Here is a 27,924-nt window from a genome sequence, read left to right as displayed (position 1 = left end):
GCAGAAATGTACTCTGCCACAGTTATGGAAGATAGAAGTCCCAAATTAAGGTATCAATAGGGTTGGTTTCTTCTGGAGCCTCTGATGGAGAATTTGTTCCATTCTGTTCCATGCTTCTCTCCTAACTTTTGGTGGTTGCCAGCAATCCTTGGCACATCTTGGCTTGTCAATGCATCATTCCAATTCTACCTCCATCTTTACGTGATGTTTTCCCTTGTGTCTATGTCCCTGTGTTTGACTTTTCCTCTTCTTGTAAGGACACTCATCATATAGAATTTAATCCAGTATCACCTCAGCTTAACTTGAATATATCTGTACACATCCTATTTCCAAATAAGACCACTTTCACAGATTATACATGAACATGACTTCTAGGAAGACACTACTAAACCCAGGAAAAATTTATATATATAGCTTGTTTGTTTTGTTTTGTTTTTTGAGACAGAGTCTCACTCTGTGGCCCAGAGGGAGTTCAGTGGTGTGATGTCTGCTAACTACAACCTCTGTCTCCCAGGTTCAAGCGATTCTTTTGCTTCAGCCTCCGAAATAGCTGGGACTACAGGCATGTGCCACCACACCAGCCTAATTTTTTGTATTTTTAGTAGAGGCATGGTTTCACCATGTTGCTCAGGCTGGTCTCGAACTCCTGAGCTCAGGCAATCCACCAGCCTTGGCCTCCCAAAGTGCTAGAATTATAGGCGTGAGCCACTGCACCCAGCCTAAACCCAGTACAAATGTTAGGTGATGGATTTCACACTCGATTTTAGCCAAAAGGCCAAGAAGTAATAGGGACTGGTTTCAATGCTGTGCTAGGAGGAGCCCCAATTTGACAAGTCCTTCTCTTCTTTTATGGCAGTTTAATCAAATAAAGCCTGGTGAATGCCTGCGGCAGAGGACCTCATAGTTCACAAACTGAATTCTAACCTGCCCTCCTGGCAACTGTTCCAGGCTTCCCTTGCTTCTCTTCTCTGCTATTCTGAGATGGGAAAGGGAGACTCATGGGGATCTCCCTCTGCTTTGGTTAAATACTTGACATGGGTCCTGTAAACTTATTTCTGGATTTTATACATGATTTGCTTAATACGGTCAAAAAAAAATCCTTTTTTATTCCATCATTGGAACTTTTCTCTATTTTTCTGTGCTTACAGTTATTTTCTTAATTTTTTTCTTATTTTTGGATTTCTTTGGTCTTGTCAACACAACCTTTTATCTATCAGGCAAAGAAATTACTCTGCTTAGCTTGCTATCTTTATAGACATTGAAGCCAGTCCCTTATTCATCTTCTACAGGGTTCTAGTGCTTTGCACAGAGCAGGCATTCAATGAGTATTTTAAAAAGAATTTGTAATTCTAGACATTAAATATTATCCATCAGCAAAGGGGAATTTTGGAGAGTAGAAAACTTTTCGTGGACTTCTGCAATTATGCGGTACTCCAAATTGGTAAGATTAAGACAGATGGAGAAGAGACTACAGGGAAGTAATGAATGTACACTGAATGCTATAATAGGACAAGAACTACAAAGGGGCCACTTTGAAAGTGATTTAGTTCCCATAACAATACTGTGAGACCAGAGTTACTCACATTTTATAAATAAGGAAATGGGATTACAGTGTTCAGTAACTTTTTCAGGGTTACATAGCTATTAGGTTGGTACAAAAGCATTTGTGGTTTTTGTCATTAAAAGTAATGGCAAAAACTGCAATTACTTTTGTACCAGCCTAATAAATACTTTTGTGGCATTTACAGGCTTATTGGATGTTTCTGTAGAACCCGTGGCCAATTTTATAATTCAGAAATTCCCTCCATTTAACTATTCTGTAACACCCAGGACAAAATCAAGGTAGACCCCTTCAGCAACAACAGAGCCCTGAACACGTACATGGAATGAGGAACCTAAGAATTTCCAAGCTGGCCTTCCTAGGCCATAGCTTATCCATTAGTTTATCATCTCACCCAGATTCTTCTTTAAACAAACATTTGGTGAGTGATTGGTATGTGACAGGCATTGTTTTGTGCTGACTCTGGAAACCTTAGAAAAACACATGTATCAGAAGGGGTCATTCTGTTTTCCAGGAAGGTGGAGATAGCTTAGCTGATAAGTTCAATGGTAATGATCAATTGACACACTTCTGCAAGGCTAATAAAAGTGGTATGATGATGAAAACAGAATGTGATAAGGGGGTGAAGAGAAGAATACCTTGTCCACATGAGCTCGAAGCTGGTGAGCATCAATCAATTGAGGAAGTTTGTTGGCAATTTCCATCCAAGGCCTATAATGATCTGGAAGTTCTTTCTGCATTTAAAATAGAAACATGTAAATATCTTAGACCTCTCTGGAAAGGGGCTTCCGGGAATAGCTATTTTCACATTTCAGTCTTCAGGGGAATTCAAGTCAATGAGGTAACATGAAAAGTGAAAGGAGAAGAAAGCCTAGATTAGCACAATGGAGAATATTCACAAGGCAGATAGAGGAACTAATTGCAGCAATACAGATCAAAAACATAGTGACAGACGTTCAATGAGCTTGAATAGAATGACCCTATAGAAGTCAAGACAGTAGAAGATTTCACAGAAGTAGAGAATCATCAGAAGGTCGAATGCATCACTACAGAGTTAAAGTAAGATTGACCTCTTTAAAAATCAAAACAATATTAGTAAGTCGCAAATACATATTAGTTTATCTATGTACATTTAATAGAAATTTAGGTCAGGGTCATAGAAGCAGGATTCAAATGTTAGTGTGTTGAGGAAGTAGAAAATAGAGAAAATGTAGATTACTTTTCTCTGCATGTTGAATGAACATTGAGAATGCACCATATGCTACGTAGGCCCTGTGCTCACCTCAGATACACAGATGACTAAGGAGCATATGCTCTAGTACAGGAGAAAAACACATTAGTCAGATATATGCCAATGCGGTAAAATATGTTTAATTGGTGATATCTGTGTAAGCCAAAGAACTTGCAAAGAAGAGGAAGTAGTCAATTCTGTCAGCTGTTGTGAGGAATTAAGGGGAAATATTCATAAAAATATGACAGTTGATCCAATTTTTGGAGGGGAAGTGACTTTTTTGGGTTGAAATGTGAAGAAGGGAAGGTAGTAAAGGTAGAGGGGACAGCAGATAAACAGATATGGGTGCTTCCTGGGACACAGATGACTCAGTGTTGCTAAAATATAAAACTCAAGAGAAAGTGATAGAGGCAAGAGGCAGACAGATGCCGAGGCAGACAGATGCCGAGGCAGATAGGGAAGGGTCCCTGTGAAACCCCACCTTCAAGCCCAAAACAGTCCAAAGGCTGAAAGACCGGACTCCTGATCCCAGATGAAACCTGTGACACAGAGGGAAAACTTTCCCTGGTGGCCCACCCTTTCCCAATTGATTCTTTCTGAATAATGCCTTTTAAGTAATCAAATGTTGCCTTTTCTGATGCTACCTATGGTTTGCTTGGGCACGCCCACATGCATACTAGGAAAACTGGTGGAACCACCAGGAATTCGTGCCTTATGCTAGGGAGGAGCCTGGCCTTTTCAGCGTGCCTGTGAAAGTCCTGGTACTCCATTGTGAGGTGGGAGCCTGCTGGAGAAACCCCTCTCTTTGCAGAGAGCTCCCCTTTCGCGTAATAAATTGCATCATCCTCACCCTTCATTATGTCTACCTGCCTAATTCTTCCTGGTCATGAGATGAGATCCTGAATTCTGCTGAACTAAAGAGCCAAAAATCCTGCATCAAAAGGATGATGAAAGACGAGCCTAGAAAGTTACATGAAATGTGCTGTGTGTAGAATATATGAATTTTCCCTTTATGTAAGTTGGTGACATGGTTTGATTTGAATTTTAGGAAGATAAATTTGTAGGACTTTAAGATATAAAGTCAGATAAGGAAGTCTTTAAAATATTGTTCAAAGACTAAACTTAGGCAATGACAATGAATTTGGAAAGGAGAAGCCATATATTCAAGATATATCCGGAAAATGAAATTGAAAGGATATGATGATTAAATTTGGGTCTGGGGGCTTAAGGTAAGAAAATCACATCGCGCCACTGCACTCCAGCCTGGGTGACACAGCGCGAGACTCCGTCTCAAAAAAAAAAAAAAAAAAAAAAAAAGAAAATCACTAGCCCAATAGCTCCATTTATATGCCCACTCTAGGCCCATGGTTTAGCCAAGTAAGACATAGTCTGAATTTCAGTGACCCCCAACTCTCACCCAAGGGACAATAAACTACATTAATTTTTGTGAATTTTCATTGGCACCCAGCCTGTCTCATTTGTTTATGTACTATCTATGGTTGCTTTTACATTATAGCAGTAGAGTTGGTAGTTACAACAGAAACCATATGGTAGGCAAGTTTAAAGCACTTAGTATTTGGCCCTTCAGAAAAAGTTCACTAATCTCTGATTTATCACACTGATCTGAGGCTCCTTTCTCAGTGTATAACCTGCACAACTGAATTTTTGGGTTAAGAAGAGGAAGTGAGGATGATTTCCATGTTTAAGAATTAGGTGAGCAAATGAATGGATGGAAACGAATTGAGACAGAAATGTGGGTGAAAGTCAAAGAGTAGGGATAAACGTGGTAAATTCATTTTTAAATGTATTGACATTAAATTACCTGTGCAATCAAAAGATATGACTATGGTGAAAAGTTGGATACACAGTTTAAAGTTCAGGAGAAAAGTCATATTAGAAATATACAATTGAGGCTAGGCATGGTGGCTCACGCCTGTAATTTCAGCACCTGGGGAGACCGAGGAGGGCGGATCACCTGAGGTCAGGAGTTTGTGATCAGCCTGACCAACATGGTGAAATCCTGTCTCTACTAAAAATAAAAAATTAAGCAGGCATAGTGGCACATGCCTGTAATCCCAGCTTCTCAGGAGGCTGATGTAGGAGAATCACTTGAACCTGGGAGGCGGAAGCTGCAGTGAGCCAAGATCGTACCACTGCACTCCAGACTGGAGTAACAGAGCAAGACACCATTTCAAAAAAAAAAAAAGAAAAAGAAATATGCAATTTGAAAGCATAACTACAGCAAAAACCCTACATTGTGGTTAAAACCACAAGAGTATATAAAACCATTTGAGGTAATATGAGAAGCGAAAGGAGAAGAAAGCCTAGATTAACACAATGGAGAACATTCACAAGGCAGATAGAGGAACTAACTGCAGCAATACAGATCAAAAACATAGTGACAGACGTTCAATGAGCTTGAATAGAATGACCCTATAGAAGTCAAGACAGTAGAGGATTTCACAGAAGTAGAGAATCATCAGAAGGTCGAATGCATCATTACAGAGTTAAAGTAAGATTGACCTCTTTAAAAATCAAAACAATATTAGGAAGTCGCAAATACATATTAGTTTATCTATGTACATTTAATAGAAATTTAGGTCAGGGTCATAGAAGCAGGATTCAAATGTTAGTGTGTTGAGGAAGTAGAAAATAGAGAAAATGTAGATTACTTTTGAAGGAGAGCCATAAGGCAGCAGGGAATTTGCATTTAAGAGTGATCTTTTAAGAATGAGAAGCTTGAGCAGTTTATAGTTGGCTATTGCAAGAAGGAGAGATTGAAGACAAAGGAGAGAGGAGAGTAATCGAATGCAGAAGGAGCAAAGGACTAGAAGTGAAGGAGGAGAGAGAGAACAAGAATGGAATGTCTGTCCTTGCAGCAGCAGTAGGAGAGGATCTGGAGTTTAAAGGAGTTCACTTTTTATGGACTCAATTTCTCAGAAGATGAGAGTGAAAATCAAGTTGTGTGAGTTGAGATAGGGGTGGGTGTGAAATTAATTACAGAGGGGAAAAGACCAGAGACCTCAACCTAAACATACAAATGACATGGAAGGTCCGTGAGAACCCAGGGAAGTCTGAAAACTGTGAATTTGGAGTAGTATAGACCTATACATTACCCACAAATCACTTGGAAGTCTTCAGTCCCTGAGGATCTGAGACACACCTGGGTTCAAGCTCCCAATTAATTCATAAGTTAGGTACATCCAACATCCTATTCACAGTCTCTGATTGATTGATCGATTGATTGAGACACAGTTTCATTCTATCCCTCAGGCTAAAGTGCAGTGGTGTGATCTCGGCTCACTGCAACCTCTGCCTCCTGGGTTCAAGCTCCTAATTAATTCATAACTTGGGTACATCCAACATCCTATTCACAATCTCTGATTTATTTATTTTATTTATTTATTTTGAGACACAGTTTCATTCTATCGCTCAGGCTGAAGTGCAGTGGCGCGATCTTGGCTCCACCTCCTGCGTTTAAGAGATTCTCCTGCCTCAGCCTCCTGAGTAGCTGGGATTACAGGTGTGTGTCACCATGCCTGGCTAATTTTTTGTATTTTTAGTAGAGATGGGATTTTGCCATGTTGACCAGCCTTGTCTCGAACTCCTGACCTAAGGTGATCCACCTGCCTCAGCCTCTCAAAGTGCTGGGATTACAGGTGTGAGCCACTATGTCCAGCCAAAGTTTATAGAGGTTTGAGAAAGGAGTGTTGACATAAAATTGCTGGGTTAGACACACCATGAGTTAGTGTCCTATAGAGAGTGCAGTCATAAGCATTGGAGTTATATTTTCTACTCAACAGAAATATTTTGCTGCTCTTCTGTATAAAAATCTACAAATTAACGGCCAGGCACGGTGGCTCACGCCTGTAATCCCAGCACTTTGGGAGGCCGAGGCAGGTGGATCATGAGGTCAGGAGACTGAGACCATCCTGGCTAACAGGGTGAAACCCCGTCTCTCCTAAAAAAAATACAAAAATTTAGCCGGGCGTAGTGGTGGGCACCTGTCGTCCCAGCTACTCGGGAGGCTGAGGCAGGAGAATGGCCTGAACTCGGGAGGCAGAGCTTGTAGTGAGCCAAGATCGCACCACTGAACTCCAGCCTGGGCAACAAAGCCAGATTCTGTCTCAAAAAAAAAAAAAAAAAAAAATCTACAAATTACCGTGTAATTTCAGACTGAAGTAGTGCAACAGTATTAATCAATACTAAGTAACACAGAAAACAAAGGGAAAACCTCTAGATGATTAAATCACCATAAAGTGAGATGGTTGAGACAATGCTCCAGGATGATATTGAAAAGATACACAGCCATCCTTTTGCTTCTGGATCATTTCATTGGATGATATTCTTAACACATTTATAATTTAAAGAAAAATAGATTTGTAAAACTGTATTTTTTATATGAACACTAAACTCTTCGTTAGCTTAATGCTTGATTAGATTAAGTATAAATTTTGGCTAAGAAAGTAGCATAGGAAAATTAAAAATAAAAGCATGCACAAAAATAAACCAGGTGCCGAGCCCGGTGGCTCACACCTGTAATCCCAGCACTTTGGGAGGCTGAGATGGGCGAATCACTTGAGATCAGGAGTTTGAGAAGAGCCTGGCCAACATGGTGAAACCCCGTCTCTACTAAAAATACAAAAATTAGCCAGGCGTGGTGACACGCGCCTATAATCCCAGCTACTCAGCTACTAAAAATACAAAAATTAGTTGGGTGTGGTGGCAGACGTCTGTAATCCCAGCTACTTAGGAGGTTGAGGCAGGAGAATCGCTTGAACCCAGGGGGAGGAGGTTGCAGTAAGCTGAGATCATGCGACTGCACTCCAGCCTGGGCGACCGAGTGAGACTCTGTCTCCAAAAAAAGAAAAAATTAGCTGGCCGTGGTAGCAGGTGCCTGTAATCCCAGCTGTTCAGGAGGCTGAGGCAGGAGAATCACCTCAATCTGGGAGGCAGAGGTTGCAGTGAGCCAAGATCAAGCCACTGCACTCCAGCCTGGGGAAGAGAGCAAGACTCCGTCGCAAAAAATAAAATAAAGGCTGGACGCGGTGGCTCACGCCAGTAATCCCAGCACTTTGGGAGGCAGACGCGGGCGCATCCCGAGGTCAGGAGATCGAGACCATCCTGGCTAACACGGTGAAACCCCATCTCTCCTAAAAAAAAATACAAAAAATTAGCCAGAAGTGATGGTGGGCGCCTGTAGTCCCAGCTACTCAGAAGGCTGAGGCAGGAGAATGGCGTGAACCCGGCAGGCAGAGCTTGCAGTGAGCTGAGATCACACCACTGCACTCCAGCCTGGGCGACAGAGGGAGACTCCACCTTAAATAAATAAATAAATAAATAAATAAATAAATAAATAAATGGATAAATAAATATATAAATTTTAAAATAAAATAAAATAAACCAGGTAAACATGAGCAGGAAACTTGGGTGACAATATTAACATCAGAAAAATTAGAACTTAAACTATTGGAAAGATTAGAATTTGAAGCAGATTATTTTAAATGAAATAAAAGGTTTAAGTTTTGATGGAAAGAAGCTGTTCTGACATTGCATCAAAGTAAAGTGAAGGAGAAAGAGCTATTACATGCCCTTCTAGTGACAGGCGAGCATCCCAGGGGCCCTGTAGGAAGAGCTTTAAAGAGCAGATTATCAAGGTTTTGTTTTCATTTTACGGTTTTTGGAGACAGGATCTCACTCTGTCACCCACACTGGAGTGTAGTGGTACAAATATAGCTTATTGTAGCCTCAAACTCCCTGGGTCAAGCAGTCCTCCCACCTCAGCCTCCCAAGTAGCTGGGAATACAGGCACGTAGGATCATGCACAGTTAATTCTTTTTTATTTTTGTAGAGATGGGGTCTTGCTATCTTGCCCAGGCTGATCTCGAACCCCTGGCCTCATGTGATCCTCCTGTGTCAGCCTCCCAAAGTGCTGGGATTATAGGTGTGAACTACCACCTCTAGCCTGATTCTCATTTTTAAGCATCACTTGACTGCTATACACAGAATGTGTTACAGCTGAACAGGAATGGAAATAAGGAAACAAGGGGAGGAGACAATAGTCCTGGGGCTACATGAAGGTGGATTAAACTGGGGTGGAAATGGAGAAAACTGGTCACCTTGGAAGTATATTTCAGAGAGAGCGCTGAATTAATTTATTGTCAAATGGATCATTTGCAAATGGTGAAGACTATTGTGAGGATTATTTCTTTGTTTTATTTATTGATCTATTTATTATTATTATTATTTTTGAGATGGAGTCTCACTCTGTCGTCCAGGCTAGAGTGCACTTGTGCAATCTCGGTTCATTGCAACCTCTGCTACCTGGATTCAGGCAATTCTCCTGCCTCAGCCTCCCGAAGAGCTGGCACTACAGGCATGCACCACCACACCCGGCTGATTTTTGTCTTTTTAGTAGAGACAGAGTGTCACCATGTTGGCCAGGCTAGTCTCGAACTCCTGACATTGTGATCCACCCACGTCAGCCTCCCAAAGTGCTGGGATAACAGGAGTGAGTCACTGTGCCCAGCCAAGACTACTGTGAGGTTTAGATTTTAAAAGTGTAGTTAAAGTTAACACAGGGCCTACTACAAAGTGAACACTTTCTGTATAGTTATTACTATTACTATATTTTATAAATAAACTTCAACAGGGAATAAGAAAAAAATTAATTCTTAATGAAATGTAACAGGCTGCTATGAATACATTTTGCTAATACACTTGAAAATTTCAACTGAGTTACCATTTGTGAAATTGCAAAAATTCAAATTTTTATTTAGAAATAAAAAACCTAACTAGAACAATAAGCATAAAGGGAATAGAAAATGTAATTCAAAACGTGCAGCTTAAAATGTCTGTAGTCTGAAGAGCTATGCTATATCAACAGATAGATGATCTGTTTCAGAACGCAGAAAAGCATGAGAAGGCATCTAATTTGCTGAGTGTGGTGGCTCATGCCTGTAATCCCAGCACTTTGGGAGGCCAAGCCGGACAGATCACTTGAGGTCAGGAGTTGGAGATCAGCCAGGCCAATATGGGGAAATCCCATGTTTACTATAAAGGATACAAAAATTAGCCGGGCATGGTGGTGCGTGACTGTAATCCCAGTTACTCAGAAGGCTGAGTCAAGAGAATCTCTTGAACCCAGGAGGTGGTGATTGCAGTGAGCCGAGACTGTGCCACAGCACTCCAGCCTGAACAACAGAGCGAGACGCTGTCTCAAAAAAAAAAAAAAGGCATCTAATGCATCTTATGAAGAAAATGTAACCTAAAGAGTAATCCTTGAAATAACACTAACCAAGGCCACTATCCATTGTTGCTATTTATGAATACAAAAAGACAATCCTGAAGATGTTATAAAATTGAGTTCAACAATATATTTAAAGATAAAGTGAATCTGAGCATTGCTATGGTTATGTTTTAATGTTAGAACATTATTATTATACATTAAACAGTAAAATCTAGAAATATAGAAAAAGTCTGGGGACAGTATTTTGATAAACTACTACAGTAGAGGACATGCCAAAATAGCAACAAAGTTTTGCTGAAATTATTTCTAAAAAGCGTGGGACCTGACATTGGGGCATTTCTTTTCTTCTTTTTTATTTATTTGTTTTCTTCCTTGAGGCGTGGGTAGATTTGAGCCTAAGCTTAAGAGCTTTGGATCATGGCTATTGTCAGAGTATTCAACTTTCTCTGTTCCTTCCCCTGACCTGGCATGAGAGCTCAGTCATTCCTCTCACAAATCACGAGGCAACCTGTAATCCCAGCATTTTCAGAGGCGAGGCTGGTGGATCACCTGAGGTCAGGAGTTTGAGACCAGCCTGACCAACACAGTGAAACCCCAACTCTACTAAAAATACAAAAATTAAGCTGGGTGTGGTGGCATGTGCCTGTAATCTCAGCTACTTGGGAGGCTGAGGCAGGAGAATCACTTGAACCCAGGAAGCAGAGGTTGCAGTGAGTCAAGATTATGCCACTGCATTCCAGCCTGGGCAACAAGAGTGAAACTGTCTCAAAAAAAAAAAAAAAAAAAAAATCAGGCAAATATTAAAGAAATATTTGTTAATTGGTTAATATTGGTTAATATTGGTTAATGAGTCCATCTAGCATGCCAGAATATTTTTTCCTGGCCTTATACTTTCTGGTATGTGTTAAATTGTGTCTCCCCCAAATTCCTATGCTGAAGCCCTAGCCCTAGTACCTAAAAATATAACTGTATTTGGAGATAGGCCCTTGAAGAAGGTACATTGAAATGAGGCCTTTAAGGTGGGTCCAATTTAATCTGATTGGTGTCCATAAAGAAGAGGAAAATTTGGACACAAAGAGACGGGGGAGAGCGGGCACAGTAGCTCACGCTTGTAATCCTAGCACTCTGGGAGGCCGAGGTGAGCAGATCACTTGAGGTCAGGAGTTCGAGACCAACCTGACCAACAGAGCGAAGCCCCATCTCTACTAAAAATACAAAAAATTAGCTGGGCTTTGTGGAGTGCACCTGTAATCCCAGCTACTCAGGAGGCTGAGGCAGGAGAATCGCTTGAACCCAGGAGGCAGAGGTTGCAGTGAGCTGAGATTGCACCACTGCACTCCAACCTGGGTGACAGAGTGCAACCCTGTTTTGAAAAAAAAAAAGAGAGAGAGACATGGGGACATGGAGAATTTGTGCATGGCAGAGAAAAGACCGTGTGAGGACACAATAATAAGGAGGTCATCTACAAGCCAAGGAGCGAGACCTCAGAAGAAACCAACTCCACGACACCTTGATCTTGGACTTCCTGCCTCAAGAACTGTGAGAAAATCAACTTCTGTGATTTAAGCCCCCGTTTGTGGTATTTTAAGCCCAACTGTTTGTGACTGCTGTTACAGCAGCTCTCATAAACCACTATACTATTAAATCTGACTTCACAATCTTGAAGGTAAGTAAGGATCAGCACCCTATCTGGGGCACCAGCAAAGGCACAGAGGCCTCCTTATGGGATCTGTGAGTTGAATAGGGGGTCCTCATCTCAAAGAAACATTGAACTCAGAGCATCTGCCCAAACCAAAAGCAAAAGTGCATGGAATCACTGAGGACTTAAATGCCAGGAGATGAGGACTAGAATGTAATGTGTAGGAGTGGAGAGTTTTCACACTGGTCTTTTTATCACGTCTGTATCCTAAGCAACTTCCTAAATGCGCTTAGGCATAGAAACTGGTGAATAAGTTTTCACTAAATGAAAACAATAAAATGGCCAGAAAAATTTTGAACGAATAGAAAATTCAGAAAGGGTTATTAAGTTGAAACTAGAGAGACAGAACAAATGGTATTCAGTTAAGATGGCAATTGTTCTCAAAACTAGCTAGTGATTGCAAATTATTTTTAAGGACAAGATAGGGAATTTTTGTAGAAATGGTGTGATTTAAATTTAAACATCTCAGGTAGAAGAGAAAAGTTTTGTTATTATTTTTGTTTTTGTTTTGAGATGGAGGGCTGAGGCGGGTGGATCACTTGAAGTCAGGGGTTCGAGACCAGCCTGGCCAATATGGTGAAACCCCGTCTACTAAAAATACAAAAATTAGCTGGGTGTGGTGGTGGGCTCCTGTAATCCCAGCTACTCGGAAGGCTGAGGCAGGAGAATCCTTTGAACCCAGGAGGCAGAAGTTGCAGGGAGCTGAGATGGCGTCACTGCACTCCAGCCTGGGTGACAAAGTGAGACTCTATCTCGAAAATAATAATAATAATAATACAATCAGTAAAAATAAAGTGAGGTAAAAATTTAAACACTAGACTTTCAATTTATGGAACTCATTAACTGGAGATGATATAAAAGTGAAAGATTCCTATCAGTCATAGAGCCTAAAAAAGCAGTTGACTAACATTTATAATAATCATATTTCAAGTACTGAGGTTAGTTACGCTAGAGATTCTGAATGAACTATTCTAGGTGGAGCTTCAGCATCAGTATTTTTTAAAACTCCACAAGTACTTTGCTATACAGCCAGGAACAACAACTCTAAACCACCTTGCATGTAACACTCTTTGAGGAAAACTCTTCAAATATCAGATGCATCATGTCATTTACAGGATGTGTTAAGTCTGAACTCCAGGCTGGGCCCGGTGGCTCACGCCTGTAATCCCAGCACTTTGTGAGGCTGAGGTGGGCAGATCACGAGGTCAGGAGTTCAAGACCAGCCTGACCAACATGGTGAAACCCTGTCTCTACTAAAAATACAAAAAGTAGGCCGGGCACAGTGGTTCATGGCTGTCATCCTAGAATTTTGGGAGGCCAAGGAGGGTGGATCACCTGAGGTTGGGAGTTCGAGACCAGCCTGACCAACATGGAGAAACCCCGTCTCTACTAAAACTACAAAATTAGACAGGCGTGGTGGCTCATGCCTGTAATCCCAGCCACTCAGGAGGCTGAGGTAGGAGAATCGCTTGAACACCAGAGGCAGAGGTTGCAGTGAGCTGAGATCTCGCCATTGCCCTCCAACCTGGGGTACAAGACGCCATCTCAAAAAAAAAAAAAAAAAAAAAAAAATCTGAACTCCAGAGCCTCACATCTAAGCTCTCCCAGTTCTCCTCACTCTTGTCACCTGCTCTAACCTTCTTGATGCCAAGCTAATTTCTTTGTATTCTCCATGTCTAAAGAGAAATTAGCCCTCCCTCCAGAAACACACATCCATGCCCCCGTACACATGTAGGGCACATGAACCATTTATTTGTATGAGTTGGTGAGGCACACAGTTTCCACAATAAATGTTGGAACTTGGAAAGGTTTGAACGTTGACAGAAACAATGGGATACAATATTTGAAACCAAGTCAGACTCCTTCCCCAAAAACAGAATTTTTTTAAGTCACTGTCTTGACCATGTTTTCTTCACACACGTTCAAGCAACTATCTATAGTGAGAAACCAAAAGAGATACTGAAGGAACTTCTGGGGCCACTGGACATGAAAGTACAGCCTCCTGACTCTGACGCTTGCCTTTCGACTAAAGGAAAGTAAGATCTGGTGTCCCCTTGAGCAGGACAGCCAATTGTGATTCTCCATCTGCTCTTGCAACACTCTGCCTGGTGATTTTAGTGACTGGGTCCCTCCTCATCTGTGAAGCAACCTGGGGCAGATTTTGATGAAAATGTCCTTCTGCTACCTCTTCCCAGAAAGGGAGTTGTTGAAAAAGGTCAAACCAATGAAAGAAAATCAAAACTGAAACAGGGAAGTACATTTTGAGAAATCTGGGGAAAATGATCATAACGGAGTAAAACCAGTTTCTCAAGGGACTTTTTTTCCACATAATCTCAGGAATGGAAATTCCATCAACGAAACCATAGTATATCAGGCAGGGAGTGTCACGAGAACTTGATTCTCATCTGTTTCTCCTGTTTCCGTAGTTACAAAGAGGAAAGAACAAAGAGAGGAACTCTACAACTGTGGATCTACGTCACGTTTAGCTCATTTGTAATATTATTTTTCCTCAGCTCAGTGTACACTTTCAATCCCAATAAGAGCAACTTGGTCTTTTCTTCCTTTGGAACTAGGCAGGATATTCCTGAATTGGTTTAGACGTATAGAGTGGAGTTTTAACAAGCACTGGCTCAAGGTCAGAAGACTGGCTTCTGGTCCTTCCACTGGATTTATGAAAGTGTTTTCACATTCATTCTCCATAGGAATCTGGTGGAGGTGGCATCAGATCTCCATTCAGTAAATGTGAAAATTGAGGGTTAGGGGATGTTTGTGATTCACTCAAAGTCACAAGAGCTACTAAGTGCAACTTAGAGTGACTAACTCATCCGAATTGTCCCAGCACTTTCCTGGTTTAGTACTGAGAGTCTTGCATGTCAGGAGTCCAGCCGGTACCTAACAAATAGGGACACTTGGTCAACCTAGTGGCAGTGTCAGAGGAAACAGTCTGGTCCTCTGGACCACAACCCAACTGTGCATAGTAATAAAGGAGTTATTAAGAAATTATTTGTAGGCAGCTAGAAAGGGTGAAAGAGGTCTCACTGGATTTTTCCTTTAATAAAAAGCAGCCTGAAACCACTTCTTCTCTAACTGAAAGCAGCCTGATAGATTGCAAACTAGGAGCTTTTCATATGTAAACGACAGCAGCTGTACCTGGAAGCCAGGAACATTCAATATGGAGATTATGCTCTCTTCTGTTTTTCTTTTTTTGAGACAAAATCTCACTCCATCACCCAGTCAGGAGTGCAGTGGTACGATTTCCGCTGACTGCAACCTCCACCTCTTGGGTTCAAGCGATTCTCCTGCCTCAGCCTCCTGAGTAGCTGGGATTACAGGTGCTCACCACCACACCCAGCTAATTTTCGTATCGTAAACCCCCTGTAGAGACGGGGTTTCACCATGTTGGACCGGCAGGTCTCGAACTCCTGGCCTCAGGTGATCCGTCCCCCTTGGCCTCCCAAAGTGCTGAGATTACAGGCATGAACCACTGCGCCTGGCCCTCACCCTTTTCCTTGTCACCAGGTGTGTCGGCATCATGACAGCCTCCAGGTAAAACCACGTGTAAAGGTATCCCAGCGGCCGCCAGGTGGAAGCTGTATTTGCATAATAAAAGACTAGGGTGGGAGGGCCAGTCTTTTCCCCGGCTATGTAAATGACGTACCTGATCAAACCAATCCCCTGGGCCCTATGTAAATCAATCACCGCCTCGTCAAGCCTTTGTACGAAATCCATTGCCTTCCATCGCAAAGCAGACCCTCTTGGGCGACCCACTTTCTCAGCATAAAGAAGCGTTTTCTCTCTCTCTTCTTTTATGTCTATTAAACTTTCAGCTCCTAAATCCACTCGTGTGTATCCGTGTCGTGAATTCTTTTCTCGGTGGAGACAAAGAACCAGGATATATACCCCAGAAAATGGAGCCTTTCATCAGCATCCCCGCTCTCATTTCTACTGATGCTGGAGTTACTTGCAGATTTATAATTTGATTTCAAAACTAACAGCTGGGCCGGGAGTGGTGGCTCATGCCTGTAATCCCAGCACTTTGGGAGGCCAAGGCAGGTGGATCACCTGAGGTCGGGAGTTGGAGACCAGCCTGACCAACATAGAGAAACTCTGTATCTTACTAAAAATACAAAATTAGCTGGGCGTGGTGCCACAGGCCTGTACTCCCAGCTACTTGCCAAGGCTGAGGCAGGCGAATCTCTTGAACCCGGGAGGTGGAGGTTGTGGTGAGCCGAGACTCTGCCATTAGAAATTTCTAAGAAGGGGAAGGAAATCTTGCTAACAAACAATACCTCTTTCTTAATTCTACTTAGGACTCAAATTGTAATGCAAATCCGTTTCATCATTTAGCCCTTATCAACACTGTTTTTCTCATCTGTTGTGGTCCAAAGCCTAGAGCATTAAAACTATCAAAGTTTTTACAGACCATCAGGTGTCAATCTCCTCTTTCTACATTTGAGCTAGCTGAAATCCAGAGGAAATGACTTCCTCAAAGTCATGAGTAGCAAAAGCAGAACTGGTTCTGCTTATAACTCTTGACTTTTAATTATTATTATTATTATTGTTATTACATCCTAAATGAGGGCCAAGACCACTCAGTTAAAAACTTTGGGGTCCAGGCCAAGTGCGGTGGCTCAGGCCTATAATCCCAGCACTTTGGGAGGCCAAGGGAGGCAGATCACTTGAGGGTCAGGAGTTCGAGACTGGGTTAGTCAACATGGTGAAACCCCCTCTCTACTAAAAATACAAAAATTGACCGGGCATGGTGGTGCATGCCTGTAGTTCCAGCTATTCAGGAGGCTGAGGCAGGAGAATCCTTGAACCCAGGAAGCGGAGGTTGCAATGAGTGGAGATCATGCTGTTAGGAATGAAGTTTTTGGTGTCACAGTAAAAGAATGAACGTGGGAACAAATGATCTCTCAGCAACGGGAGCTTTACTTTCTGCAGAAAGGGTGCTACTCAATAGCTGTCCAGCCACAAGAGCACACCAAACAAAGGAGGCAGAGTTATTTATAACCTGACGCATCACCCTACTGCTGTGTCCAGCTTCCATTGGCTGGAATAGGACCTCACATTTTACACTTTACCCAATTGGCTATTAGTTTAAAACTTTTTTAATTGGGTAAAGGAACAGAGCAAAGAAAGAAAAGCAAGTTGCCCAGGGATAGTTAAGGAAGCATCTCAAATAAGGAATGACATGCACTGTGGGCTGGGGCTTTTCTAGTTCTGTCCAGGCATGTCGGAGCAAGCTATGACAGCTGATTTGGACAGCCACTAATAGTGGCTAGCAATGTTATAGTAAGAAATTGTGACTTTTTATAATCTTTGAAGAAGAACTTTCCCATTTCCCACAGTGCCACTGCACTCCAGCCTGGGCAACAGAAAGAGATTCCGTCTCGGGGAAAAAAAAAAAAAAAAAAAATATATATATATATATATATATAGCGGTTCGATGTTGCAGTCATTGCAGTAATTTAGAAGTTCCACTTCCACCCTCCAGCCCAATTTGCCATTTAACTATGATTAAAGAATAGTGTAGAATTCAATGGGCTTTTACTGAATACCTACACTGAGGCTTGTCTACTTCTGAGTGTTACCGGAGTGATATAAATAAAGATAAGAATTCTGCTGCTTCCGTGAGTAGAGAGCTGTTTTGTTTAGTTTAGTTTTGTTTTGTTTTGTTGAGACGGAGTTTCACTCTTGTTGCCCAGGCTGGAGTGCAGTGGCACTGTGAGAAATGGGAAAGTTCTTCTTCAAAGATTATAAAAAGTTACAATTTCTTACTATAACATTGCTAGTCACTATTAGTGGCTGTCCAAATCAGCTGTCGTAGCTTGCTCCGACATGCCTGGACAGAACTAGAAAAGCCCCAGCCCACAGTGCATGTCATTCCTTATTTGGAGATGCTTCCTTAACTATCCCTGGGCAACTTACTTTTCTTTCTTTGTTCTGTTCCCTTACCCAATTAAAAACGTTTTAAACTAACAGCCAATTGGGTAAAGTGTAAAATGTGAGATCCTATTCCAGCCAATGGAAGCTGGACACAGCAGTAGGGTGATGCGTCAGGTTATAAATAACTGTCTCCTTTGTTTGGTGTGCTCTTGTGGCTGGACAGCTATTGAGTAGCACTCTTTCTGCAGAAAGTAAAGCTCCCCTTGCTGATAGATCATTTGTTTCCAGTAGAATTAAGAAAGAGGTATTGTTTGTTAGCAAGGTTTCCTTCCCCTTCTCAGAAATTGTTGCAAAGATTTAATCCTTCCTACCAACCCTGAAAGCACCCAAGTTTCCTCATGTTATCTTTTTTCTCCCACTAGCAAGTCAAGATAAACTAATTTACATCAAAATATCATGGTAGTGATCCAGGACAGTTTATAAGTAAATGCTGCTGGAGGGATCTGCATTATAAACAAGTAGTCATGCAAAGGAGAAAATATTTAACAGAGAAATTCCAGGTATTCTGTTGAAGGGGCTTGAGTCTTGCTGTGACCTTAGCTCATGTACTTGGAAGTGCCATGTCCCAGGTGCTGAGGCTCTATATTTGTTCTTATAATTTATCTCTATTTAAGTTCATTCTTTTTCTTGATAACTACAGGTTTGCTTACAATTTCTCTTGCCTGACAATCTAGTCAAAAGAAATTGAAACAAAAAATATTCCATTTGACCTGTTCTCTATGGCATCTGTCACTTCTCTTTTGATGGTAATGATCATCTATGCTCTTTGTAGCCTCTTTCTCAGCTAAACAACTTGATATTTATATTGCACGTCTCTTAATAATCACATACATTTTTTAAAAACAAACCAACCAACATCTCAAGAAACATATTCTGACCTATTCTTACCAAGGCTCTATCCTTACCAGAGAATCTGGAAGAAGAAAGCCATACTCTTCAGATATGTGATATCTTTCCAAAGACAATGGAACTGCTGTCTTCACATTCGGTCTTCGGGGCTCCATTATTTTGCTTGAAGTATCTGCATGGAAAATGTCACTGAAGAATCTACTGTGCCTAATATATTAAACACCTCTGGTTCCAGTTAGTTGCGCAGTGTCTCAAGCACAGGGGAGAACTTTGCCCTGAGGTTGAATTCCAGATCGTCATGGACTATCTCTGAGACAGGGCTGAGTAAATAATTTTAAAAATGCTGATTAAACAAACAGACAAATCAAACAAACTCAAAGAAATTCCCTCATTTTCTCTCACAGGCCAACATGAGAAAAGTGGTTTTAATCCCAGAGACAAATTTGTTCCTCATTGGAAAAGGAGAAATGAAATAGACCTGTGGTCGTGGTTTATCAAACCTGTCCCCTAACAGGAACCTGCTCCATTGCGAACTTTGACAAATGGGTCAGAATTACTCCAAGTGGAGTAAACTATCAAAATTAGAAGTTACATGCAGACAATTATTTCAGTGATCTCTGGTGAGCAGGGAGGGGAGGAAGGGCCTGCCTGAAGCTCAGAGGGTGTTGTATGTAGTTTGAGCAACATAGTCTAGGATTACGATTGATTTATTTTAAGAAACAACACAGTAACTTTTTGAAATATTTGAACATGTTAAAGACAGATTTTTTTTTGAGTTTAGCAAATGAGATAATAAATACTAACAAACTTGGTAATAGCATTGTTTGAAATGTTTGTTCCTCCGTGCCGTAAAGAAATAGCACTTGAACATAAATGTATTTAGTAAGGCCATTTTTACTTCCTGCAGAAAAGGTACACTCACCAGCAATTTTGCCACAAGAGTACACCGAACAAAGGAGACAGGGTCATTTGTAACCTGATATGTCCACCCTACTGCTTTGTCTGGTTTCCATTGGCTGAAACAGGACCTCACATTCTGTATTTGTCCCAACTGCCTAGCAATTTAGAACTTTTTAAAAGAGGCAAAGGTAGAGGAGAACAAAGGAAGGAGGAAGTAACTTGTGGAATGCTGAGAAAGATAAAAACACTTTTAAATAAGGAAGACGAATAGGCTATGACCTAATGCTTGCTTGGACCAGTATAACCATGGCAGGGCAAATATTTAGGCTAAATTATGGGAGCTAAGAACATAGTGTACATTGATTTCCTTATTACGGCTAGCAGATATTTAAGAATGTTAGCACAGGTCTTTGAATAAATTTTGTTTCTAAGAGAAGTTACTATTTACTCCTAATGAGACGGGGAGGAAAGTCTTTGAAGAGGAACCTCTACTTTACTTTTTACAGCATGAACGAATTATTTAACTAAATACTCGACTTTTTTTTTTTTTTTTTTTTGCATACCTCGGCTCTAGTCCTAGAGTTTTGCTCCTGTTTCTCAGACTTGAGTGCAGTGGTGTGATCTCTGCTCAATGCAACCTCTGCCTCCCAGGTTCAACAGGTTCAAGCGATTATCCTGCCTCAGTCTCCCAAGTAATTGGGATTACAGGCACCCACCGCCACGCCAATTTTTTGTATTTTTAGTAGAGATGGGGTTTCACCATGTTGACCAGGCTGGTCTCGAACTCCTGACCTCAGGAGACCCACCCGCCTTGGCCTCCCAAAGTGCTGGGATTATAGGCATGAGCCACCTTGCCTGGCATTATGTCCAAAATTTGACCTCTAAGCACCTTTCTAGCAAGACCTTTGCTCAAGCCCTCAAAAATGATTTACTGCTCCTGAAATAACTAGTATTTTGTTCTTTGGTCTAGCTATTCACACTGTCTTTCCAAAATACTTTCTTGACAGTCACCACAACGAATCTCTACTCTACTTCTACTTCTCTCTTTTAAAGTTTTTTCTTTTTTTTTTGAGATAGAGTCTTGCTTTGTCACCCAGGCTGAAGTGCAGTGAAGCGATCTCAGCTCACTGTAGCCTCTGCCTTCCAGGTTCAAGCAATTCTCCTGCCTCAGCCTCCTGAGTAGCTGGGATTACAGGCCCCTGCCATCACACCAGGCTTATTTTTGTATTTTTAGAAGACATAGGGTTTCACCGTGTTGGTCAGGCTGGTCTGGAACTCTTGACCTCAGGTGATCTGCCTGCCTCAGCCTCCCAAAGTGCTGACATGAGCTACTGCACCCAGCCAAAGTTTTTTTTTCCAATTTTATTTGTATTTGGTACATAAGAATGATATATACTTAAGAGTTGCATGTGATATTTCTATACATGTATGCAATGTGTAATGATCAAATCAGGGTAATTGACATCTCCATCACCTAAACAGTGATCATTTCTTTGTTTTGGGAAGGGGAGAGTAGAACAGTGATTACCAGAGGGTGGGATGAATAGGGGGAGGAGGGACAGGGAGAGGTTGGTTAGTGGGTACAAAATTATAGTTAGGTAGCAGGAATAAGTTCTAGTGTTTTATAGCACAGTAGGGTGACTATAGTTAATAATATATTGTATATTTTAAAATAGCTAGAAGAGAGAGTTTTGAATGTTTTCAACAGAAACCCCACTTATCTTTTAAGACACATCTCAAAAGCTAATACTTCCATGAACACTTCTTCAAAATTGTTTTCTTTCTGCAAAATTCTACAGTCAATCTGTACCTCATTTGCATCACACTTCCAGTTCTATCCAGTCTGATTGTTACTAATGTAGTAACCTCATCTTTCCTATTAGATTATAAGCTCCTTGAAAACAGAACCCATATCCAACCCAACTTTGTATTTTCCTTTAGCCACAAGCCCAATATCTGACACTCAATAAATATTTGTTGGAGAGATGATCTCTCAGTCTCATTATGGACCTCATATTTGTAGGACCGGGGTCTGCCTGTCAGGTAGAACTTTGTACTGCTTTCGGTCACACTGCTTTACTCCCAGCCCCAGAAACTTACCCTCCAGTAAGGAACACAGGGCCATACCCTACATGAAGCCCTGCCTGGCCTCTTTCTTACTAAGAGGAAGTTGACTAGACACAATTGTGCTCAGAAACTTTCTTTCCTAACAGTAAGGCTGGGAATTTTGGCGTCTTGTGTTCCATGATCAGCTTTCCATGAGTCACAGTAGTACCAGTGCACAGCAAAGGATCCATTTCTATCAGTCGGGGTATTAGGGCTTTTTGGAAATGGGCCAAGGAGAAATTAGAAAAAGAAAAAAAATATATGGTCACAGTTGAACTTTTTAGGGCATCATTTACTTGTTTCCTAAAAGCAATATCAGATATACTTAGTTTCAGTTTCTAAATCGATAACACTGGTACACTGAGTGTTTTTGTCCAGTTCATTAATTACTTCTTTCTTCCTAAATTCAATGGGGACATTTAAGTCCTTTCCTTGATTAACTTTTCAAACATCTGACATTGCAGCCTACTTTTTTTTTTAAACCCTTTTACTTTCTTGACATTTTCCATGACATCTATCCCTCCTTATTTTACTATACTTAATAATAAATAAATACATACATACATACATACCTAAAGACTGCAATCATGGAATTTTCTTTTTTTTTCTTCCTTTCTTTCTTTTCTTTTTTTTTTTTTTTTGAGACAGTCTCGCCCTGTCATTCAGACTGGAGTGCAGTGGTGCGATTTCCCCTCACTGCAGCCTCCACCTCCCGGGTTCAAGGAATTCTCCTGTCTCAGCCTCCCGAGTAACTGGGACTACAGGCATGCGCCAATACTCCTGGCTAATTTTTGCATTTTTAGTAGAGACAGGGTTTTGTCATGCTGGAAAGGCTGGTCTCCAACTCCTGACCTCAAGTGATCCGCCCTACCTTGGCCTCCCAAAGTGCTGGGATTACACGTGTAAGACACCATTCCCAGCCTCTTTTTTTTTTTTTTTTTTTTTTTTTGAGTTGGAGTCTTGCTCTGTCACCCAGGCTGGAGCGCAGTGGCGCACTGTCGGCTCACTGCAACCTCCACCTCCCAGGTTCAAGCAATTCTCCCGCCTCAGCCTTCCAAGTAGCAGGCGTGTGCCACCACGCCTGGCTAATTTTTGCATTTTTAGTAGAACCAGGGTTTCACCATGTTGGTCAGGCTGATCTCAAACTCCTGACCTCGTGATCCACCCCCCTCAGCCTCCCAAAGTGCTGGGATTACAGGCATGAGCCACTGTGACCGGCATGAGTGTGGATTTCTACTGCGTCATATCCTCACCAGCACTGAGTGCTGTCAGTGTTGGGGATTTTCACCAATGTAGTAGAAATGCAGTGGTATCTCATTGTTTTAATTTGCAATTTCCTAATGGCATATAATGCAGATCATATTTTCATATGCTTGCCACTTGTATTTCTTCTTTGATGGGGTTTCTGTTCAGATCTTTTGTCTGTTATTTAACTGAGTTGTTCATTTTCTTATTTTTGAGTTTTAAGAATTATTTGTATATTTTGATAATTGTCTTTTATCACATATGTCTTTTACAAATATTTTCTCCCAGTCTGTGGCTTGTCTTTTTGTTCTCTTAATGATGTCTTTCCCAGATCACATTTTAATGTTGATATGTGATATAGCGCTTGTCATTTTTTTTCTTTGATTGTGCCTTTGGTGTTGTATATAAAAAGTTATCTCCAAACCCAAGGTTACCTAGATTTTCTCTTATGTTATCTCTGATAGTTTTATGGTCATAGCAGTTTTTAAAATGAGTTTATTAGTATGTTACTTTAAAATAATTGTTAAATGAAATAAATCAAAGATAAAGTGATGTTATATTTTATAAAATTCATTTGCAGATATATTTCCTGAGAAAATTCATATATATAAAAAATATATAGTTTTCCTCACAAAATTCCTTTATATAGATATAGATACAGATAGAGAAGTTTTTGTAGAGATAAGAGTTTCACAATGTTGCCCTCGCTGATTTCAAACTCTTGGGCTCAAGTGATTGTCCCACCTCAGCCTCCCAAAGTGCTGGAATTACAGGTGTAAGCCACCATGCCTGGCTAGAAAATTCTGCTACAAAAGAAATATAAAACAAACATATTCTAATATCTGTTTCTTGTAATATAAATACAAATTATTTAAATTTTCACAAACTCCCATATCTTTTTTCCATAGTTCTTAACATGTCTAAGAAGTAGGGAAACAATGAAAGCGCAAGTAAAATACACACATTTTACATTTTGTTTTTATAAAACAGTTCATTACAAATATACAAATGCAGTAAGTTTGTTTGCATGGTCTATAAGCAATGTTATGTTGATTATCTATTTCACTTTTTGATCATTACATTGTAAGGACTAAAGTTCCCTTGATCTTTGTTGTCTCATTAAAATACACATGTTTTGAGATGACATGGTTTCTCACACCTGTAATCCCAACACTTTGGGAGGTTGATGCAGGAGATTCCCTGAGGCCAGGAGTTTGGGACCAGCCTGGGCAATGTAGCCAGACCATGTCTCTACAAAAATATAAAAAATTAGCCAGATGTAGTGGTGCATGCCTGTAGTCCTAGCTCCATGGGAGCCTGAGGTAGCAGGATCAGTTGAGCCCAGGAATTCAAGGCTGCAGTGAGCTAGGAACACACCACTGTACTCCAGTCTGAGTGACAAAGTGATACTTTGTCTCAAAAACAAAACAAAAAGATAATTTGGTATAGTTTTAAGTTCTCATAGAAAAGCTTCCTGAAATAGAAAGTTATATTACAGAAAAATCATTCCCTTCAAGCCAATAAAAGGTTATTTATGAAATATATCTACCTAAATAAAGTTTTAATTGATGAAAACTAGTATTTTGATAAGAAAACTTTAAAGAGATGAAAGACACTGTAATTTCTGTTTGAATTTCCATTTTTCATTTTCTCTATACTTAGTTATTTTGCCTTTCTGTGAAATATAACTGTTGGAATATAATCCTGCCTGCGTGATAAATTGGGAGCCATCATTCAACTGTATCCACAGAGATCCACAGAGTTTACTGTGTCGCTCAAACAACATTTTCCACAAAATAGAATTCAAAAGCTGTTCTGATTTTGGAAGACGATCATTGAGAGTGCCAGAAAAGGAGTTTGTCCCAAAGTTGTAGCTGTGAAATCATATTCTTTGTAATATGACAATAGATATGTTAAATATGAGTATCTATTGCAGAGAAGATGAACTAGTCATGATTAAATTAGTCATGATTATTCTTTCAAAAGATGTCATTCCTCTCACTGCAAAGTTTGACCCACAGAAGGAGGAGGTGATAAGCCCTTAGGGGCCTAACACTGCCAGATTGTCTATGAATACCAAAAAGGAAGGACGACTTCCACTTTTATTTTCTTCTTTGGAAATTATAGATTTCAGTTTCAAACAAATGGAACACGCTTAATTAGCATTGACCAAATATATTTTCATTTTCTCTTTGTGGAGGCTAAAGCAACTCCATCTTGGATGCTAATCCACCATGTTGACTTCTGATTAACTCCAGTTCTAGGAATGCCTCTAAGGTTATTACTTAATCTACTCTTAAGAGCATGTACACCGGGCGTGGTGGCTCAAGCCTATAATCCCAGCACTTTGGGAGGCCGAGACGGGCGGATCACGAGGTCAGGAGATCGAGACCATCCTGGCTAACACGATGAAATCCCGTCTCTACTAAAAATACAAAAAACTAGCCGGGCGAGGTGGCGGGCGCCTGTAGTCCCAGCTACTCGGGAGGCTGAGGCAGGAGAATGGCGTAAACCCAGGAGGCGGAGCTTGCAGTGAGCTGAGATCCGGCCACTGCACTCCAGCCTGGGCGACAGAGTGAGACTCCGTCTCAACAAAAAAAAAAAAAAAAAAAAAGGCATGTACTTGCTGTAAATCCTGCGGTTAAACAAATTACTGCAATTGTCTTTCCCTATGGTATATAAGCCCTGGGTCTGGAGATAATAGTGTGAGGATCCACCAACTCATCTCAGGGCATCTCATCTCAAACGGCTTCTGTTCATAAGTCCCTATTAATTTTTCTTTTTCTGAGAAACTAGATTTGCTAGCCTCTTTCTTCAGCCTGTCAGCATCCTTGGCTTCTGGGGGTAGATTTGCAGAGAATTGTTCACAGTGGAATACATTTTCAAGCTACCAACTTTTCTTCCTCCTTTCAATGTGTAAGATTTCTCACAAATTTTCCAAGATTTTGCAATGACTTGAATTAAATCGCTTTTGGATAGTATTTGCTCTATCATAATACCAGACCTCAAAATCAATAGCAGGGTAATTTTTTTCATCAGAATGCATTTACAGTACCTTGTAAAATAGATGGCCTTATAAAATAGAGACAGATCCTGTAAATAAATCTGGAAGCATATTCATATTTCCTCCAGTCTGTTTCTGGTACACTGTTAAACCTGTACTTACTGATGTTAGTAGGTGGATGCATTCTATCAGCAAGAGAAAACTTCCATCATGTGGATAATACATTGTAATCATATCTTCATCCCTGGATATACTAAGACCTCTTTTAGAAGTTTTGTGGACACTTCTTCTGAATGAAGTATGTTCACTATGGCCCTTTTGATTTTTCAGTTATGACTGATTTTAACTTGCACATAGTTAAAGAAGGTATAATACTTCATAATGTACATGTCTGAAAACTCGATGGTGGTTTCATACTTGAGGTTTGCTGTCTTCCAAAACAATTGCCATTTCATAATCTTCCAATACTACTTCCTTTAGTGTTCTTGACTGTGCCATTGTCAAATGTGGCCTCAAAAGTAATGCACAGGCTGGGCACGGTGGCTTACTCCTGTAATCCCAGCATTTTGGGAGGCCAAAGCAGGTGGATCACTTGAAGTCAGGAGTTTGAGGCCAGCCCGGCCAACATGGTGAAACCCCGTCTCTACTAAAAGTACAAAAATTAACTGGGTGTGGTGGTGAGCAACTGTAATCCCAGTTACTTGGGAGGCTGTAGCAGAAGAATCGCTTGAACCTGGGAGGCAGAGGTTGCAGTGAGCCAAGATCATGCCACTGCACTCCAGCCTGGGCAACAGAGTAAGACTCTGTCTAAAAAAAAAAAAAAAAAAAAAAATGGAATGCACAAAGCGTTCAGCCCATGGACCAAACATTAAAAGCAAGTACATGTGCACTTTGCAATTTCTAGGGAAACATAATTAGGAATTTTACAATAGAGAACAGTGATTTTCCAATTGAGTTGCCAGCCCCAAATTGTCAGTCTTGATGTTACATTATGCATACAAGGTTAGAAAAGAAGTTACCAGTGTACTTACCATAATAATGAAAATGCAACATTCTTGCGATGACCTGGTGGGTGAAGTATTAAGCTTCATTTCCTAAGAAGGTTTTCATTCTGTTCTTTAGCTGTGTGTTGCCTTCTGTATTATGGTACATTTCTAATATCAAGTCTAATCCAATCCTTGTCTTTAAAATATTTATAAAGCTCCAGTGTAGGAGATGCTTCAACTGGCAGTGCATTTTCATCTCATTGTGGACTCTCTGTATTCTCATTGCTTTCTTAACTATCATCTGGACCGAAATTTCCAAACTAGTGTGTATGGACTCAGTTTTGCAGACACCAGCAAATGATCCCTTACCAGGCAGATTTCCAACTTTAAAATTTTCCATCTTCTTTCTATGCAAGTCACAATATTTCCAGGCACCAGCCTCTACATTCATTGGGCTCAGCTCTCTGGCTGCCACTCCTATGGCAAAAATGCAACCACCTCAGCATCTCCAGGGCATCGCCCAAGGCCAGGGCTATGCCTCTGAGCTCTTGTTTTCAAAAACTTGGGCCCTTGCTCCACATAGCAGTAATGAGGACAAAAATAAGTCTTCTTCCACTCTACCTCCACTGCTCTCTTATTGCTACAACATAATAAAAAGTCATGCATGAGTTGGGAATTTGAGGAGAGACTTGTGCAGTCAATTATCCTATACTGTGATAGCAAAGTTCAAAAGAAATCTAGCTCCCTTGTAAAAGAAAATTTTCCTAGAGAGGAGATTGTACTGTGTAGTGGTTTGAAATATTCTGTAGTCAGATTGCCTGGGTTCAATCTTTTACTTTGTCATAGCCGTGTGGCTCTTGAAAACTACTGAACTACATTGAGTATCAATTCCCATATAGGAAAAAGGAGTACTAGTAATAGTACCTATCTCTAGATTCATTGTTTTGATCAAGTGATTAATGTATATTTTAGGACAGTAAGAGGCATATGAAAGAATTAAGTCATTATTAGCTATCATTATTAGTTTATAGTTTAAAAAAGTAGCTCTCCCAGAAGATTCCATATATTAGATGATTCTGATGCTCATTTACAACACTGATATTTTTATGTTTACTTCTTGCATTATATATGAGGCTAGGTCAACA

The 27,924-nt window shown here is 40.7% G+C and overlaps 1 protein-coding gene across 1 annotated transcript in view; it reads right to left on the bottom strand.

The window, feature by feature from the left end:
- Positions 1-27,426, bottom strand: part of IDO2 (indoleamine 2,3-dioxygenase 2) — a 78,438-nt gene extending 51,012 nt beyond the window's left edge. The window contains exons 1-3 of the mRNA XM_025394787.1: positions 26,825-27,426; positions 18,595-18,710; positions 2,200-2,295 (exon numbers count right to left, since the gene is read on the bottom strand). Coding sequence (XP_025250572.1) covers positions 2,200-2,295; positions 18,595-18,710; positions 26,825-26,846 — 234 coding nt within the window. The 5' untranslated portion in view covers positions 26,847-27,426. The remainder of the gene's footprint in view (positions 1-2,199; positions 2,296-18,594; positions 18,711-26,824) is intronic.
- Between the last annotated feature and the right edge of the window lie 498 nt (positions 27,427-27,924).

This window comes from Theropithecus gelada, chromosome 8 (genome assembly GCF_003255815.1).
Source record: "Theropithecus gelada isolate Dixy chromosome 8, Tgel_1.0, whole genome shotgun sequence".
NCBI classification, from domain to species: domain Eukaryota; kingdom Metazoa; phylum Chordata; class Mammalia; order Primates; family Cercopithecidae; genus Theropithecus; species Theropithecus gelada.
The sequence above is the reverse complement of the archived record's forward strand: the minus strand, read 5'-3'. Positions and strand labels throughout refer to the sequence as shown.